The sequence below is a fragment of the Cygnus olor genome, chromosome 11, assembly GCF_009769625.2.
Source record: "Cygnus olor isolate bCygOlo1 chromosome 11, bCygOlo1.pri.v2, whole genome shotgun sequence".
NCBI lineage: Eukaryota > Metazoa > Chordata > Aves > Anseriformes > Anatidae > Cygnus > Cygnus olor.
This window is the reverse complement of record NC_049179.1, coordinates 8,582,157-8,597,768: the sequence shown is the minus strand read 5'-3', so window position 1 is coordinate 8,597,768 and position 15,612 is coordinate 8,582,157. Positions and strand designations below refer to the sequence as shown.

At 42.3% G+C, this 15,612-nt stretch overlaps 1 protein-coding gene across 1 annotated transcript in view; it reads left to right on the top strand.

Moving 5' to 3' along the window:
• The window catches only part of PEAK1 (pseudopodium enriched atypical kinase 1), a 117,910-nt gene extending 110,627 nt beyond the window's left edge, over nucleotides 1–7,283 (top strand). Inside the window, 1 exon segment of the mRNA XM_040570640.1 lies at nucleotides 1–7,283. Within this exon segment, the coding sequence (XP_040426574.1) occupies nucleotides 1–1,055 (1,055 nt within the window). The 3' untranslated portion in view covers nucleotides 1,056–7,283.
• Nucleotides 7,284–15,612: the final 8,329 nt, after the last annotated feature.

Below are 15,612 nucleotides of genomic sequence, written 5' to 3'. Positions count from 1 at the left end.
TCCTTGCTGAAGTCCCAGTTCGCCTCCTTCCATGGGAGGACACTGATGCACCAGAGGTTGAAGAAGAAGGTCAAGAAGAAGAAGAGAGAGAACCTGAGCAAAAGAACAGAGATGCTTCTTCCAATACAGAGGCTTCACAGAAGGACAGCTCAAGTAATCAGGGGACCATCAGCAAGCCACGCAGCCGTGTTGTAGTCATCACGCGGGAGGTCCCGTACTTAACCGTGGCTGACTTTGTGCGAGAGTCTGCACCCCGCCATGCAAAAAGCCCAGATTTGTATGAGAGGCAGGTCTGTCTCCTCCTTTTACAGCTGTGTTTGGGGCTGGAACACCTGAAACCCTATCATATCACACACTGTGATCTGCGGCTAGAGAACCTGCTGCTGGTTCATTCCAGACCAGGAGGCAACCCCCTGAGCTCTGAGTCCATGGAACCCAGTCCCAACACTGCTTGCCCAGCCAGGTTAATAGTGAGCAACTTCTCACAGGCCAAGCAGAAGAGTCATATGGTGGATCCTGAGGTCCTAAGGGATCAGTCCCGCCTGGCTCCAGAAATCATCACTGCCACACAGTACAAAAAGTGTGATGAATTCCAGACTGGCATCCTTATCTACGAAATGCTGCACTTACCCAATCCCTTTGATGAGAATCCAGAGCTGAAGGAGAAGGAATATACTCGTGCTGATCTCCCCAAGATCCCTTGCCGTTCCCTCTACTCTCAAGGGCTTCAACAACTTGCCAGCTGCCTGCTAAATCCCAACCCTTCAGAGAGGATCCTGATATCAGAAGCCAAGGGAATCCTTCAGTGTTTGCTTTGGGGTCCACGTGAGGACTTGTTTCATGCTCTGAGAACATCTTCCAACCCAGCTCGGAGAGATGCTGTACTTCAGAACTGGCTGGACATCAAAAGGACGCTGCTGATGATCAAGTTTGCAGAGAAGTCCTTTGACAGGGACTGTGGAGTTATTCTGGAAGACTGGCTTTGTTGTCAGTATCTGGCTTTTGCCACTATAGACTCACTTCATCGCATTGTGAGAATCATGCAGCAGCACTAGTTTGTAGAACCTGTTGCTTTTCGTGAAGCACCTCCGCCCCAGCCCACACTCTAACTTGTGCTAGGGCTCACACTTTGAACAAGTGTTTCAACAAAGCCAGCAACTCTGAGCAAATAAGTTCTGATTGGAGAAATTGCATCCCGTACCCAATATGGCAGAAACTTTACTTTTTTGCCAGGCCTCTTAGGGATTACTTTTATACACACATATGACTGCATTTGTATCAGACACTTTGTAACTAGATTAATATCTGGATGAAAAGGAGAGCAAACTTTGATACCACTATTTCTATCACTGCAGTAAACAAATCGCCCTCCTCTTCTGGGTAGTTTCTGTCATTTCTGTATGTAGCATTGGTAGTGAATAGCAGTGACCATTAGCAGAGATGGGAGTTGTATACATGGGAGATGAATGATCCACATTGCCCCGTGCCACAAAACACTCCACTGCCTTCAATCCACATCCCAGGCAATGTTTTCTCTCACCTTAGACCCCTTACAGTGGGGCTGGACTCCTCTTCCCTTTGGTCTCAACCAAATGGTTTCTGATCTTTCTGTTACCTTTTATGCCTTCTTTTTTCCTTGCAGATATGGTTATCCTGCTGATTGCAGCAATGTCGGCGGACAGTAAGCATCTGTGTTCTGTCCTCTTCCCTCCTCTGTCCCTGACTTGCTGCCTGCCCATATCCTTTCTAATCACGGATCCTTGATTTCAACCATGCTGCCTTAATTGGACCATTATCCTTAGCTTAAGACCTTTGCATTAAAAAGCAGAATATGCACACTTGGTCTTTCCCATTTCCCCTACATGACACTCGCCAGTCTGGACAGTTGATGTACTGTAGCTATAATTCTGTTTATACCAGAAAAATACAACACATGGTGGGCAATTGAAATTCCCCTTCCATCGCAAAAGGCACTAAAGCCTGACTTGAAATGGATAGGACGTACATAACCTTCTCTGACAATCACTGCTATGAACTGGGGTTGAAAATAACAACCACCTTTTCTGTTTTATTTTGTTTTGCTCTTGTCACTTGTGCCATATTGCAAAATAGGACTGAAATTGGCTCTGCTGGTATGTTGGCAGGAGATAGAAATGCTTAGAGCTTGTCTGTGTGTAGCTCACAGGCCACATGGAAACGCTTTTACTGCAGACACAGTTCTCTGAAGGGTAAAAACAAGGGGGCAAAAACACTGTTGTTTAATTATTGAGGGAGCTGTTAAGTTTGGCAGCCACAACTAACAGTATCGTGATCCATTTTTCCCACAGTGGTATTTGGCTGCCTGTCTCCTGTCTGCTGTAACTAGTGTTTTCTAATGTTGCTACAGACAACACCCTAAAAATGGCATGTTGTCAAAATAGCTCAAAGAGCATTGCAGACAGGATTTTGGACTAGAGCAGGAATTATTGAGTATTAAAGAGAGGAAATTAAAAAAAAATCAACCTGAAGGAGCTTTTCACTTTTAGAGGCAGCTGCTGACTTTCTTCCCTGGCCTAACGGATGTTTCCTACAGAACCGCTGCAGTTGTACAGACATTATTTTTGCTCAGCATTGCTAGGCTCTGAATTGTTTCCTGAATCACTCTGAAGAATTCATTTGGATGCAGAAGAAAAAGCAATACTGAATATTCTGACCCAGGGGATGAAAAGCAGACAGCCCTAGTTATGAGCCTGTGCTTCTCTTCTATGGATCTATGTGCAATTCTTGTATGTATTTTTTAAAGCTGTACATTACAGTGTTCACTTTACACACCAGCCTTTACCTGATGCTAGATCTGCAGCCCCTTCCTTTTACTTTCCTGGCACATAAATGCACAGATATCCATGTGTTCTTTTATGGATTGATATTTCATTTTAATTGTTAAAACTGTGAGGAATCAATTCACTTCAGCCTTGAAACAAATAGCCACTTTATACAGCATATGCATGTTTGGACCAGATGCATGGAAACTGAACAAACAGTCGTGCAGGCTTAAGGTCAGCGAAACTAGCTCTGGATCCACACCATTCACTTGGAGGGGTTGAAATTTCTGTATTAATCTTCTCGGGCATCTATCAGAGCTAAGCGGAATAGCGTGTAGAAGCCTACATCGATTGTGCCATAGTATGTAGACAGTCTCTGTGACCTTTCTAAAGACTTTCTGAAACTTCTGATGATTATTCTTGTGTTTGATTCACCTGTATCAGTGAAGGATCAGGCAAGGATAAGGATAATATATTTTCATGTGATACATATTTTTTCTTTCTCTTTTTGGCAAGAAGGTCAGGATGGCAGCATTGACTGGGGGGGAGGGAGGGGAGGAAGAGGACAGTGCTTTAAAAGCCCAAGTGCAATGTGTGTAGTTGAGGTACTTCACTACATCAGGAAAGAAAGTTTCTATACTACTGCTTAGCAGCTTGTAGAACCTTTAAAAGAATCACACACGTGTTCAGTGCAGCTCTGCTTTATCTGGAGACAGGAGGGCAATACCCTCATAGCTTAAGTACACTGAGCATGACAAGTCACACGCATACTATCTGCTAGCTATTAGTCACAATGTGTTGAGCTAAGAGTAGGGCTTCTTGTTCTCTGTAGTCTGGTTTTGTGTTCGTTTCGTAGTGCCTGTGCGCACATAACTTCTCACCTAGCTCATATAGGCTGTATGAGCAGTTCTTGGACCACTTGCCGTTGTATTGGGCTTGTTCCCTGAGGCCAGGAGGTTTCTGTGTTTACGGACATGTGTTCTCAGTGTCACTTTCATGTCAACACGCACATGCAAAGTTGAATTTTGAATGTTTTACAACCATACGTATTTAATGCAGCTGGTCCAAAGCCTTTGTATCTCTAGCTATCTAATTTCAGTTAGTATTTTTTGTGATGAACCAATACTCATTTTAACTGCAGTATAATCAAGCATGGATAGATGTTCACTACCAATCTCTTTCTTGTGCAGCACTGGGTAAACTTTAGCAATTTGTAATGTTGTGTGTGTTTTCTTTAAAAAAGAAAGAATGATCAAAGAAGTCAAACAGAATCTGGCCTGAGGTATTCCTCGGGGGAGCTAGCAGCTGACTTTGCAGATGTGCCCATAACTGATGATTGTAACTGTTTGTGGTAGTCCTCCATCCTAGCAACAGATTATGCCACATAAATATCTGAGAATGTATGCATTAAACTGATTGTAAACAAACCCTAAGAATGCTACAGCATAATTGCTAAGCAAAAGGAAAAAAACCCGCTCTGTAATTGGGATCCTGTGTAGGACAGGAACAAAACCCCTGGCTGTGCATGCTTTAACTTCCATGGCTATGTGCACAGATCTTGAATTTTTTTTTAGCAGTATCGCACTTTCAATTGATCTCAAGAAATCGGAAGAGCTGCAAATCTCAGATAACAGTATTGACTGTAAATATATATTTTTCTATTAATAAAAGCTGTCGTTCACATATTTTTAACATGAACTCTAAAGATTTTTCCAGTGGAAACTAATTTCTGGAAAATCAAATGTTTGCTTGAACTATGTTGAGTGGTTTCTGAACCTATTAGAGCCATTAAAAACCTCTCTAATGTTACAGAGAGAGCACAGTGATTGGATTCAAAACATTTAGTGCCTTGTCAAAAAAAAAAATAAAATGAAGCTGGTCAGTTGGTAGAAATCTTATTCTTCCCATAATAGCCCTATAAATAATACTGCCTCCATTAAGATGCAAAAGATTTTAAAAATTAAAAGCTGTACTTCATACAATACTGAGCTGACCTATTCAATAAAATCTGTTTCTAGAGTTTCAGTTATTTGAACAGGTTCCTTTAAATTGCTTGTAGTACAGCATAAACCTGAATAACCACCGAAATTGTGGGCTTTCACATTTGGAACAGAATCTGCACAGGGAGAATAAGTCAATTGATCCAGACTGACTCCTGCATCAAAACAAGTCTAATGCTTTGACAATCTACTGCACGCGCTTGGCTTCCAGGAGAGGAGGAATCAGAAGGAGGTAAGGTGTGCTGCTCCTGATGTAAGTAGTGGATGTGCTGCACACTGCACTGTGGTGTGAAATGCAAATCTCTAGTAAAAGAGGAGTTCTGAAAAAAATACTCCTGAGATGTTATGGAAAATGGGTTTGTTCTGTGTTTCTAAAATTGGAATTACTTATTCACTAATTAGCTTTCAAGCCTCAGATCTGCTCCAGTCAGTATGCAGAACCAGCTGAGATAAAGAGAATCGATTAGTAAAACCTTAGCTAGAAATTTTCAGGAATGAGGGAAACCAGAATTTCGTTCTGGAGCCTCAAGCATGTCCAGTATAGAGGCCTGGTCTCTTCTCAATATTCAGACCTGATTAAATCGACAACTCAAGCTAGGATACTGTGCTGCTGGCCTGCAGACAAGAATGCACATATCATTTACAAAAATACTCCACCTTAAATCTTGTATGCTCCACACATCCCAGCAGCACCCACAAGGTATGAATGGATCATCTTGACATTTTAACACAGGGGAATTCCAGCATACTAGAGAGAAAAATATATTATTTAAATAAATCAGATGTGTGCTAGCAATCAGCTGCTTAGAGAATTCATTCAGCAGCTTCCCACTGTAGGGCCCTAACTTTAGTATGTGAAAATAGTATTTGCTGCTGAATGAAATGTATCTGTTTCTCAATTCTTGTGTTGAGAAGCCCCACCTAAATTAATATATTTTTTGTTTGTAATAACAAATTCATATGTAAATATAAAGTAAATAATCCTGTTATTATTTAAATCAGTTGCAACTTTAATGAGGGATACAATGGAAACTGAATCAGACCTTTTAATGCACTTTCATTTCCCCTTTACCCCAAACAAGAACTAAAATGTCTGTTTCTCCATAGAAACAGCCTGTGACTGTTAAACTGTTACTTGGTGCATGACTGGGCCATCTATTTAACTCTGATTTTACAAAGGTAGTGTTGGTTCTGCTAAAACACCTGTAAAACCTAGAGCACGATCAGAACCTTTCAGTCCATGTGTAGAGAGATGTGATGATGATTTAGTTATGCAGTAAGATAACATCAAAGAAGCGCAGAATAGAATTTTGAATACCTCCTATAATAACAGACCTGTGGAAATACTCTGTAAACAATCATCTGGATTCCTAACACACAAAAAATACTTTTCAGAAGAAATACTAAGGAGACGTTTCTTTAGGGCATCCTCAACTCCAAAAGGAGGAACAAGTCTTTACTGCTGCTGAGTTGCGGTGAATTTCTGATAGGCATTTGTATAGATTTTACTATTCACCTGGATGCAGTATTAGAAGGATGGTAGTTTTGAACAGACATAGAATGTAATTTAAATAATTTCCTATAAGCCTCCTTGCGTTGGTGCTCCACTCAGCATTTAATTGGAAACCACAGAATGCTTTCAGATCAAGCAGAGTTGCCAGTCAGAAATGAAATACTCAGCTTACCTGTACATTAGCATTTTACCAATCTACAGAATTTGAGAATTTGGACTGTATTTCAGATTGCGAAAATTACTTTTTGCATACACCCAAGGGGAAAATTTCAGGGATTTAGAAGAGGATGGAAAATTTTTTTATGCGGAAGAAATATATGTTCACGTATATACATGAATATATGAGTGTGTGGGCACATTCATATATATATATGTATATGAAATTTTGTATCCCGAAAATATTCTTTGCCCCTTTCCATTTGCAAATATATATATTATATATTGTGTATATAATATATATTTAGGGCTATGTCAGTTTGAATCTAGTCATTTCATAAAGAACACCTTTAAAATTGACTTTAACCTCTGTTTCTTTATCATTTGGCTTGTTGGTAATAGCAGGTTTTGCAGTTGAAATCCTTGGGTTTTTTTCTTTTAAAACTTAATTATGCTGAGCATTTAAGAATATGTTCTTGTTTTTAATAGGAGGGGGGGAAGTTATTTTTAAATTAGGGATTCCAAAATTGATGATCTTTTATAAACGGGATTTCTTTAAAAGGCCTTGAATAAGGGATTTATTTGTCTTTAATTTCAACTCCATTCTTGTGGGTAGTTTGTATTTGGAATTCCTGGTTGCATTGCTTTATCTGGTGCTTCATATTGACATTTACACATTTTTATATAAGTAAGTATATAAACTTCAAGCCTTCCTTTGTGATCAGGGGCAGTTACACTCTGGTTTGCTGTGGTACTTTGCTGTGTACTCTGTGGCATTCATGTTACTGTGTAAATAAACTAGTTTTATTACACTCAAACTTTCGCTTGTCTTTTTCTTCCTAGGAAATTAGACTAAAATCTGTACTTCTGAGGAAAACATGTGGCAAGTCGAGAAAAAAAGGTTTTCCTCCAAGAAAAGTGGGCTGGTTTGCTGCAGCAGCTAGTGTGTGAGTGCAACAGATAGGAGCTTTGGTTGATGAGTGATGCCAAGCATCCCTGCTGCCCAGGGCTCAGGACACAGAGCTACCTGCCACCTCTGATGGTGTTTTCCCCAGAAGTCTCACCATGGCTGGTTCTGGTTCAGCTCCATGCCGACAAGCAGCGGCAGCAGCCCAAAAATAAACTCCACCGGCAACTGCTGCTGATTGAACAACTGTCTGGTAAAGCCTTCTTGGAGAGAGGTGACTTGACACATTAATGAAAATGGACACAGCCACGTGTCCGCGCTGGGGCAACTGTTATCGCTAAAGGAGCTGAGCCAAAGTCAGCCATTTCCCTAGTGTGGATGGGGCTTAAATGGCCTGATGTGAAGGAATAAAATGGCTCTGAGGGAAATTTTTATATGCTGTGACAAAGTCGGATGCCTCCAAGGCAGTCATCTGCAGTGGAATTCATTTTGCCTGATCCGTTACCTTGAAGCATACAGCCTGATGGAGGGTCTGTGAGAAACAGATGGGATAATATGCATCTTCCGTGATCGTGCAGACACACTTCAGCGGTAGTGAAATCAAGCAGCTCAATTTTGTTCCCAGATTTGATAGGCAGCAATGCTAGCTGCAGATGCTAATTTATTAGCATAGAACAGATGACACCGCGTACATTGGAGCAATGCTGTGGTTTTGCGTGACAATTGCGCTGCTCGTAACTACTCTCTTAAAAGAGCCAACAACCTGAGGGCTCGATTCTTCCCACAGTTCCAGCAGCTTTGCACAGGTAATGTCATCAATTGCAGTGGGATCACAATTAGTCTAGTGTAACTACTACGTCTTTCACATTTATTCCTCAGACACGGTTTCAAAGCCTTTCAAAACCAGTTAAAGCTAGTGTCCTCATCCTTTTTAAAAATACAAAGCTAACTGACTCCAGAGATACCAGTAAATATGCAAGACATTTAACAGCCTGATAAATATTTCGGCTTTGCTAGAGTAATCCCTCTTCACTTCAACAAAGTGCCAAGGACTCAGCTAAACAGAGCCAGATTATGCCATTTGTCAGTGGCAATCACGACTCTGGAGGGAAAAGATACTCAAAAATAGACTGCTACCTTGACAAGACATGATAGTTATACTAGTTTTACTAAAATCTGTTTGAAATGAATTTAGTTATATCAGTGCAAACTCTCTGGTGGGTGTCCTTAAGTGGTCACAGTCTGGCATTCTCATTTCAGCTTGTGCCAGACATGAATACAAGTGAAGCCAGCAGATGCCTAGTTTAGGCTGATGCAAGAATTTTCAGGTTTTCCACCAGCCCAGAAATTCACCTTAATTGTAAACAGGCCCTAAGAAGCTTTGTTCCTATAAATGGCAAACCTTTATTTTCCAGAAAATCTTCACGCTATGCAGGCTGCCTGTTTTGCCGAGTTAGTAAGCATCTGTGCTGCCATACATGAATCATGCCGTCCTCCTCCTTACCCAGCAGTGGCTTCAGCTAGAATTACATCGGAGCAGCCAGCTCACAAGGCACAAGTTAAACATTTTGTGCAATCCATCCTGCAGGGAAAGTCTCATTTCAGTTCAATTCTGAGCTAAGACTCCTAGCTCTGTGGAGAAAGGCATGCATTAAAACACCCTATTTGGCCTTCAAATCTGCTGCACTTCGCTTAGTAGTGCTGCTGCTATCTCAGCAGGCAATGCCACAGCCTAGTCCTTAGCCCAGCCATTCGGAAGATGGAGGCAGGATTCTTGCTATCAGTTCATCTCGTTCAGATGAGAACAGAAGTCAAGTGAGTAGCAGCATCTATTGTCTGGAAAACAAGGCACTGAGGGAGCCACTGGGAGAGCAGCTGGAGGAGTGCGAAGCAGATTTATGAGTATTAAACCAGAGAACAAAAAACTATGGCTATTGAACATTTTCCGTCAGCATCTCCTGTTCTTATACCACGCACGCCCCAATGAGACCTCTTTGTTTTGCTGTCATTAAGGTGTTATTTTGTCACACTGCAGCTGGCAGAGTCAGGACATACAAAAGCAGATGCTGGAAGTAACGCAATCATTTAAGGCAAAGCCACAAAACCCTCTGCTACATCTTAGACTCCAGAAAGGTGAGAAATGGAAACGGAGAAGCTTATTGCCAAGTTATTTACCACTCTCTGTTTTTTTCAGTACCAGCCAGTCTTAATTGTAGTCTCTGTTCAACAGACACGTATGAAGCTGCTGTCTCAAGCTGTTGCCTGCTGTTTCACAGGTACTGGGATGTGCCGTGCCCCTGGTGTCACTCAAGGCAGAGGGCTCTAGATGGACTGGAGCATCGGGCTGTCAGCAGCAGTGTGACATTCAGCAAAGGTAAATGCTGTGTTCTGCCCCAGGACAAAGTAATGTCAGACACAGGTACAGACAGGGAGGTGAGTGACTGGAGAGCAGCCCTGCAGAGAGGGATCTGGGGGTGCTGGTCGACAGCAGGCTCAGCGTGAGCCAGCAGTGTGCCCTGGCCACCAAGAGGGCAAACCACTTTTTGGGGTGCATTAAACACAGCATAGCCAGCCGGTCACATGAGGGGATTCTCCCACTGTGTTTAGTGTTGGTGAGGCCTTGCCTTGAATATTGTGTGCAGTTCTAGGCTCCATAATATAAAGAGGATGCAAAGGTACTTGATGGCATCCAGGGGACGGCAACAATAACGCTGGCAAAAGGGCTGGAAAGCATGTCCCGTGGGGAGAGGCTGAGGACACTTGGTTTGTCTAGTCTGGAGGAAAGGAAATGAAACTAAGAGGTAGCCTCAGTGCTCTCTGCAGCTTCCTGAGGAGGGGAAGTAAAGGGGGCGATGCCAGTCTCTGCTCCCTGGGAACCAATGAAAGGACTCGTGGGAACGGCACAGAGCTGTGCTGGGGGAGGTTCAGAGTAAATATTAGGAAAAAACCTTTACCATGAGGGTGGTCAAACACTGGAACAAGCTTCCTAGCAAAGTGGTTGATGCCCCATGGCTGTGAATGTTTGAAAGGCCTTTGGACAATGCCCTCACTAATACGCTGTAACTTTTGGTTAGCCATGAAGAGGGCAGAAAGTTGGATTCGATGATCATTGAAGGTCCAACTGAACCATTCTATTCTATTCTGTGCTGCTCTACTCTATTCTAAGGCACCTGACTTGGCACCCTGGGGTCAGGAGAGCCCTCGCTCTCCTGCATGCTGCCATTTAGAGACAGAAAGGCCCCCAAGGGCAGCACCTGTGTGCAGCAGGGCAGGGGGCAGTTACAGGTCTAATATCAGATCCTGTTTTTTTCCTGATTTCACAGGACTCTTAGTGGTCTGGATTAACTGCAATGAACAGCAGGTTAACTTTAAAAAATACCAGGAAATCCCTGCAGTTTATATGTGAGAAGCAAACTACTAACTTTGCACCTATCCAAAATGCAAAAGGACATAAATATTCTTCTAAAGAAAATGGAGAATTAAATCAAGATAATAAAATTATCTTAGTTCCCACATAGGCACTAAATTTATATCAAGTTACTGTTGGAGATGGGCCAGTAGTCTGCCCATGTAACAGGCACTACCTCAACCACCAAAAGAATAGGGACGCCCCATAACCTGGGGAGCCAGTCATGCAGCTTCTGCTGTCCAGGGGAGCCTGTCTCCATCTAAACTTTCTCCATTTTATTACTGAAAGTGTGGTTTATGTTCTGCAATATTAATCCAGCTCACGTATTTGGGTTTGTATGGACGTTATTGCTAAAGCTGCCATCACAAGACACAGGGTTTGACTAGGCTTCAGACAAGCAGGAGCAATAGGATATCAGATGATGTTGTGGGATTCCGCATGACGATTTGTTTATTGCATTAGTTATAAATGTTACAATGCCATCCCTGCTTCATAAAACCCGCAGTTTCATCATTCTTGACATGTTTGCAGCAATGAAGCATTCAAATCATTTCCCCGTGGCACGAAGCATTTCCCTCTGCATATCACCTTGAAGACTTCAACATCTCTGTCCATAGAAACCTCAGCATACAGTCCTGCTCCCTTCACTGCTGAGAGACCTTTTCGGTCTGTGTCTCTGAGCTGATACAGCCCAAACTGAGGGAATGGGAGTAAGGATATGGGCATTCTGTAGAAATGTCAGAACATTTTTATCTCTAGCAGATCAGCACCCTATTTGCTTGTCCTGAGCAGACATTTCTAGGCCTACAGCTTTGTCTTCTGAAAATCCTGGTGGATGTTCACATCAGAACAATGAGTTTATTTTATAGTAATAGGGATTAGACCGTGTTTATTCAACTCAAATTTTTTTTGCTGTTTTCATCTGCTTTTTCAAATAATTCAAATCCATCCGGAATCTTTTACGATCTCCTGCAATTTATGCTAGTCTTGAAAAGATTTCACTTTTTGATTAATCACTTCTTCCTGCAAATCAGCAATTGGAAATGTTGTACTAAGACTAGTTCTTGGACACAGTTGTCCATCTTCTCTGAAGAATTTGTACTTGTTATGGAATTTTTGTTCCCTATCTATGATTAAAAGGGTTTTCTTTTTTCCCACTCACTAAGAATACAATGTGAGTTTTGCACTGAATGGGAAAAGGATGGAAGAATCCCGATCCAAGGTTCAGTGCCCATTCAGTTAAGCCATCTCCCACAGTATTTCTACTCACACGCTATTCACCATTGATTTACAACTGTCCACTAAGATTTGGGAGCCTCAATCGATTTAAATCTATCACAAAATGAGCAAGAAAGTAACAAGATTGCATAGCTTCTAAAAAGAAAGGAATATAGCACTGAAGTAGCTGCTCTGACATCCATTTCAGCCCAAACAGGCTTCCAGACTGAGACTAGAGCTTTGTGCCCTCTGCCACTTCACCATCCTCTCTCTTTAAGTCCCAAATCTGCTCTATTATTATGCTGATGACTTTAAGCAGTCTCTACTGCAAGCTTCAAAGCCCTTGTGTGATTAGCACATACAGTTCATGTTATTCCCAAGAATAGCGCAGTACAGTCCCTTCTGAGATGGTGTGTGGCACCTCTCATTACCAAATCAGTGTGAAATCCACTGAGCGGAGCTTCAGTGAGAGCCCTGGGAGCTTAGGCAGAGAATAAGGGCATAGTAGAACACGTTAGGACGTTGTGTAAACCATCTCTTTGCTACCGGGTAACTTGCAAAACAGGAAACTGCCACGGCTTGCTCTCCTGCTTTAGTTGAAAGGCAGGCTCTAACAGCTTGGGTTGTCTCATACTGTGCTGGCTATCGTTCCAGTACTGATGCACTGGAAAGGTGCCATCTGCTGAGCAGCAGGCCCTGGGCTCCATTCTGCCTGATCACTCAGGCATCAGGAGCAGACACAGGGGAGGCGGGTGGAAAATAACCAGTCCAAGTCTCCTCTGGAGCTGCTGGTTGACCAGAAGGGCTGTCATTACAACAGTATTGCAAATTTACAGAGAAAAATATAGTGGGCAATAAGCTACCTACCTCAGACGTGTTTCCAGGATGGTATTTAAAAAAAAAAAAAAAAAGAGATGCAGCACAGTCCCCTCAATGTAAGTCCATGTCATCCTCTGTTAAGTGCCATCAGAGCTGGCAGCCCTACAGCTGGCAGCTCTCAGTCTCCAGAGAACTGGGGCCTTGTGAGGTAAGTCAGGCCAGGATGATCAGAGAACTGGCTGGGGAGCCTGACCGGTGACTTCCCCATAAGCTGGTACGATGCGATGGCAGAGCTGCTCCACGCTACTCAGTGTGTGGCTTGCATTTAGCTACACACCAGAGGTTTTCTTGCCAGCCCTGCCTCCAGCTCTGTGCCAGGACTGCCAGAAAGCCTGTCTTTTCCAAGGTTCCTGGCATCAGCTCACCCTCAACAGAGCCTGTCTCCTGTCCCAAGGCAGTCTGCCGCTGCCCATCAATGCCCCCAAACAGGACATTCCCCAGGGAACTTCACGAAGCTGAATCACAGATGTAGCAAGTGCACGGAACACCCCGAGAACAACACCAAGTGCTTTGGTTCTCCTACCAGCTGAACCATCTGAATGAAGAAACAGCTCCACACATCGAGGCAAAAATCTGTGAGCACACAAGCCCCAGAAAATCACTGGACAAGAAGCATCATTTTCCCATAAAAGGGCTAGTGGGCAGGTAAACAGTGTCCACCTACATTTACAGAAAGAGAAGGGTGGAAATGATGCAGTCAGAGCTCAGTGGAGTTATGCCAGCTTATACCACTAAGCATCTAACCTATAAATCCCATTAGTAAGTTTAAATAAGTCTAAGAGGAAATGATGTTAGTTTTACCGTAGACCTCATTCTGCTCAGAGTCCCGTCAATGCTCTCCCTCCTGGGCTGAGCCTGTCACCCGTGGCTGAGATCACTGGCTGTGCATCTTTGAGGCCTATGCCAATACCAGTCACTGGCAAAAATAAATTTTCCATAGTATTTCCTCTAATGTTGTATGTCTTTGTAAGGCTTTCTTTTTCTTTTTTATTTTTTTCTCTTTTCTTTTCTCCTTTGATTCTTTTCCAAATTTTCCTCATCAGTTATTAACTAACTGCTAACTCACTGTGTATTGTAGTCAGATTATCTGCTAGTGCCTGCCTAAATGCAGTCAACATTGATTAAACAAAAGGGTGGCTATTATGTTATTTTTAATACAAACGATTTAGATCCTGAGGCTGAGACTGAAGTAGAGCTCAACATAACATGGGATTGAATTAAATTAGAAACATCTGATGGCAAGGTTTCCTACATCTCCTAATTGCCTTCAGAATTTAAGAGAAGACAGTGGCATGGTTGTGAATTTATGTTATCCCCTCTAAAGGTAGAAAGAACAGCTTGTTTTAACTGTATCTGGGAAGTGGGCCTTATCCTCAATACAGTTAGATAAATGCTCACAATCCATAGCAATTTTGAAAGGGGATAAAATATAATAGAAAAGATCCTATCAGTATTAGCCACAAGGTCATCGCTAATTTCTTATTTTGCACAACGTGGGCTGGATTTCCAAAGCACTATTTGTTTACCCACGCCCGCCCACATCCACATGTGCACATGATTGCTGTGATAGAGAACAGGAGATGTGGGTGCACACAGCCTCTGAAGGCAAAGCTGTAAGGTTGCAAGCAAATTGAATATAGTCTTACAGTTATTAAGATTGCTTTTCAATAATACTATTTTCCCACAATTCCCGAAGTGTTTTAACGAAGGGTATTTTGTGATAACACTTTACCAGTGGCTTACTTGGATGCACTTACTAGTTCTGAAGAGCACAGGGAATGAAGAATGCAAGCTTGCTCTCAAAAGGGAGCAATCAGTGGGCTCGGGACATTGCCTGAACTGAATTGAGCTCCTCAGCTTTAAAAGTGGCCTTCGTGATCCTACTTCTTATCCTACTAATCATTAACAATCCCATTGCTGTTCCTGCCCTGGATCTGACTTCATCACAGAAATGCTTGTGTTGCACTGCGTTTGTCATTTCAGTGAGGTTCTAAACTGCCCTTGAGAATGGTTTAACCAACCTCGATTGATTGTTTATTATCTCCTGACAGTAAATGCTTAATTACATAGCTGTGAAGATTGGTTTGTCCTCTTAGCCAGACTTTCTCCTAGAAATGCAGAAAATTAAATTTTTGATGACTTCACTGAATTTCGTTTGTACTTTGATCCAATGAGTGTAGAGAAAAGATTATTCCTTCCACTGTGGTAAATGTGAGAGCCTGCCTTACAAAAGCAATAAGCAAATCAAGAGGAAAATGTTGGCATCTTGAAGTTGTGACCTAATTCTATCCTTCACTCTGATTCCCCCTGTCTCTAACATATCATAAGTTCAAAATAGCTGCCCTTATTCCAAACACTTCCTTCTGCTCAGATAGGTCACGTAAAGAATAAAGGCAGTAACTGCACATAACCCTCTGTAAGACAGAATTGCCACAGAGCTTACCCAAACAGCAACAACTAGGCTCTAGAATGCTTTACATCTCTGGAAAAGGCCTTTCTTGTGGAAAATGTAGCTGTGTTTTACATCAAAGACAGAATGACTTTACCCAGTTGATTTGAAAAATCAATTGCAATTACTGTCAGGAAAAATATTCAAGTTCAGTGTGCAACTCACTGGACTCCAGGCTCTGAGAATCATCCTATCAGGTATGTGGCAGAACTCTGGTTTTGCAGGAGTTCACATGCAAAAAGGCAGCTGCGTTTTGGGTGAAGATCTGTGTTTTACAAAG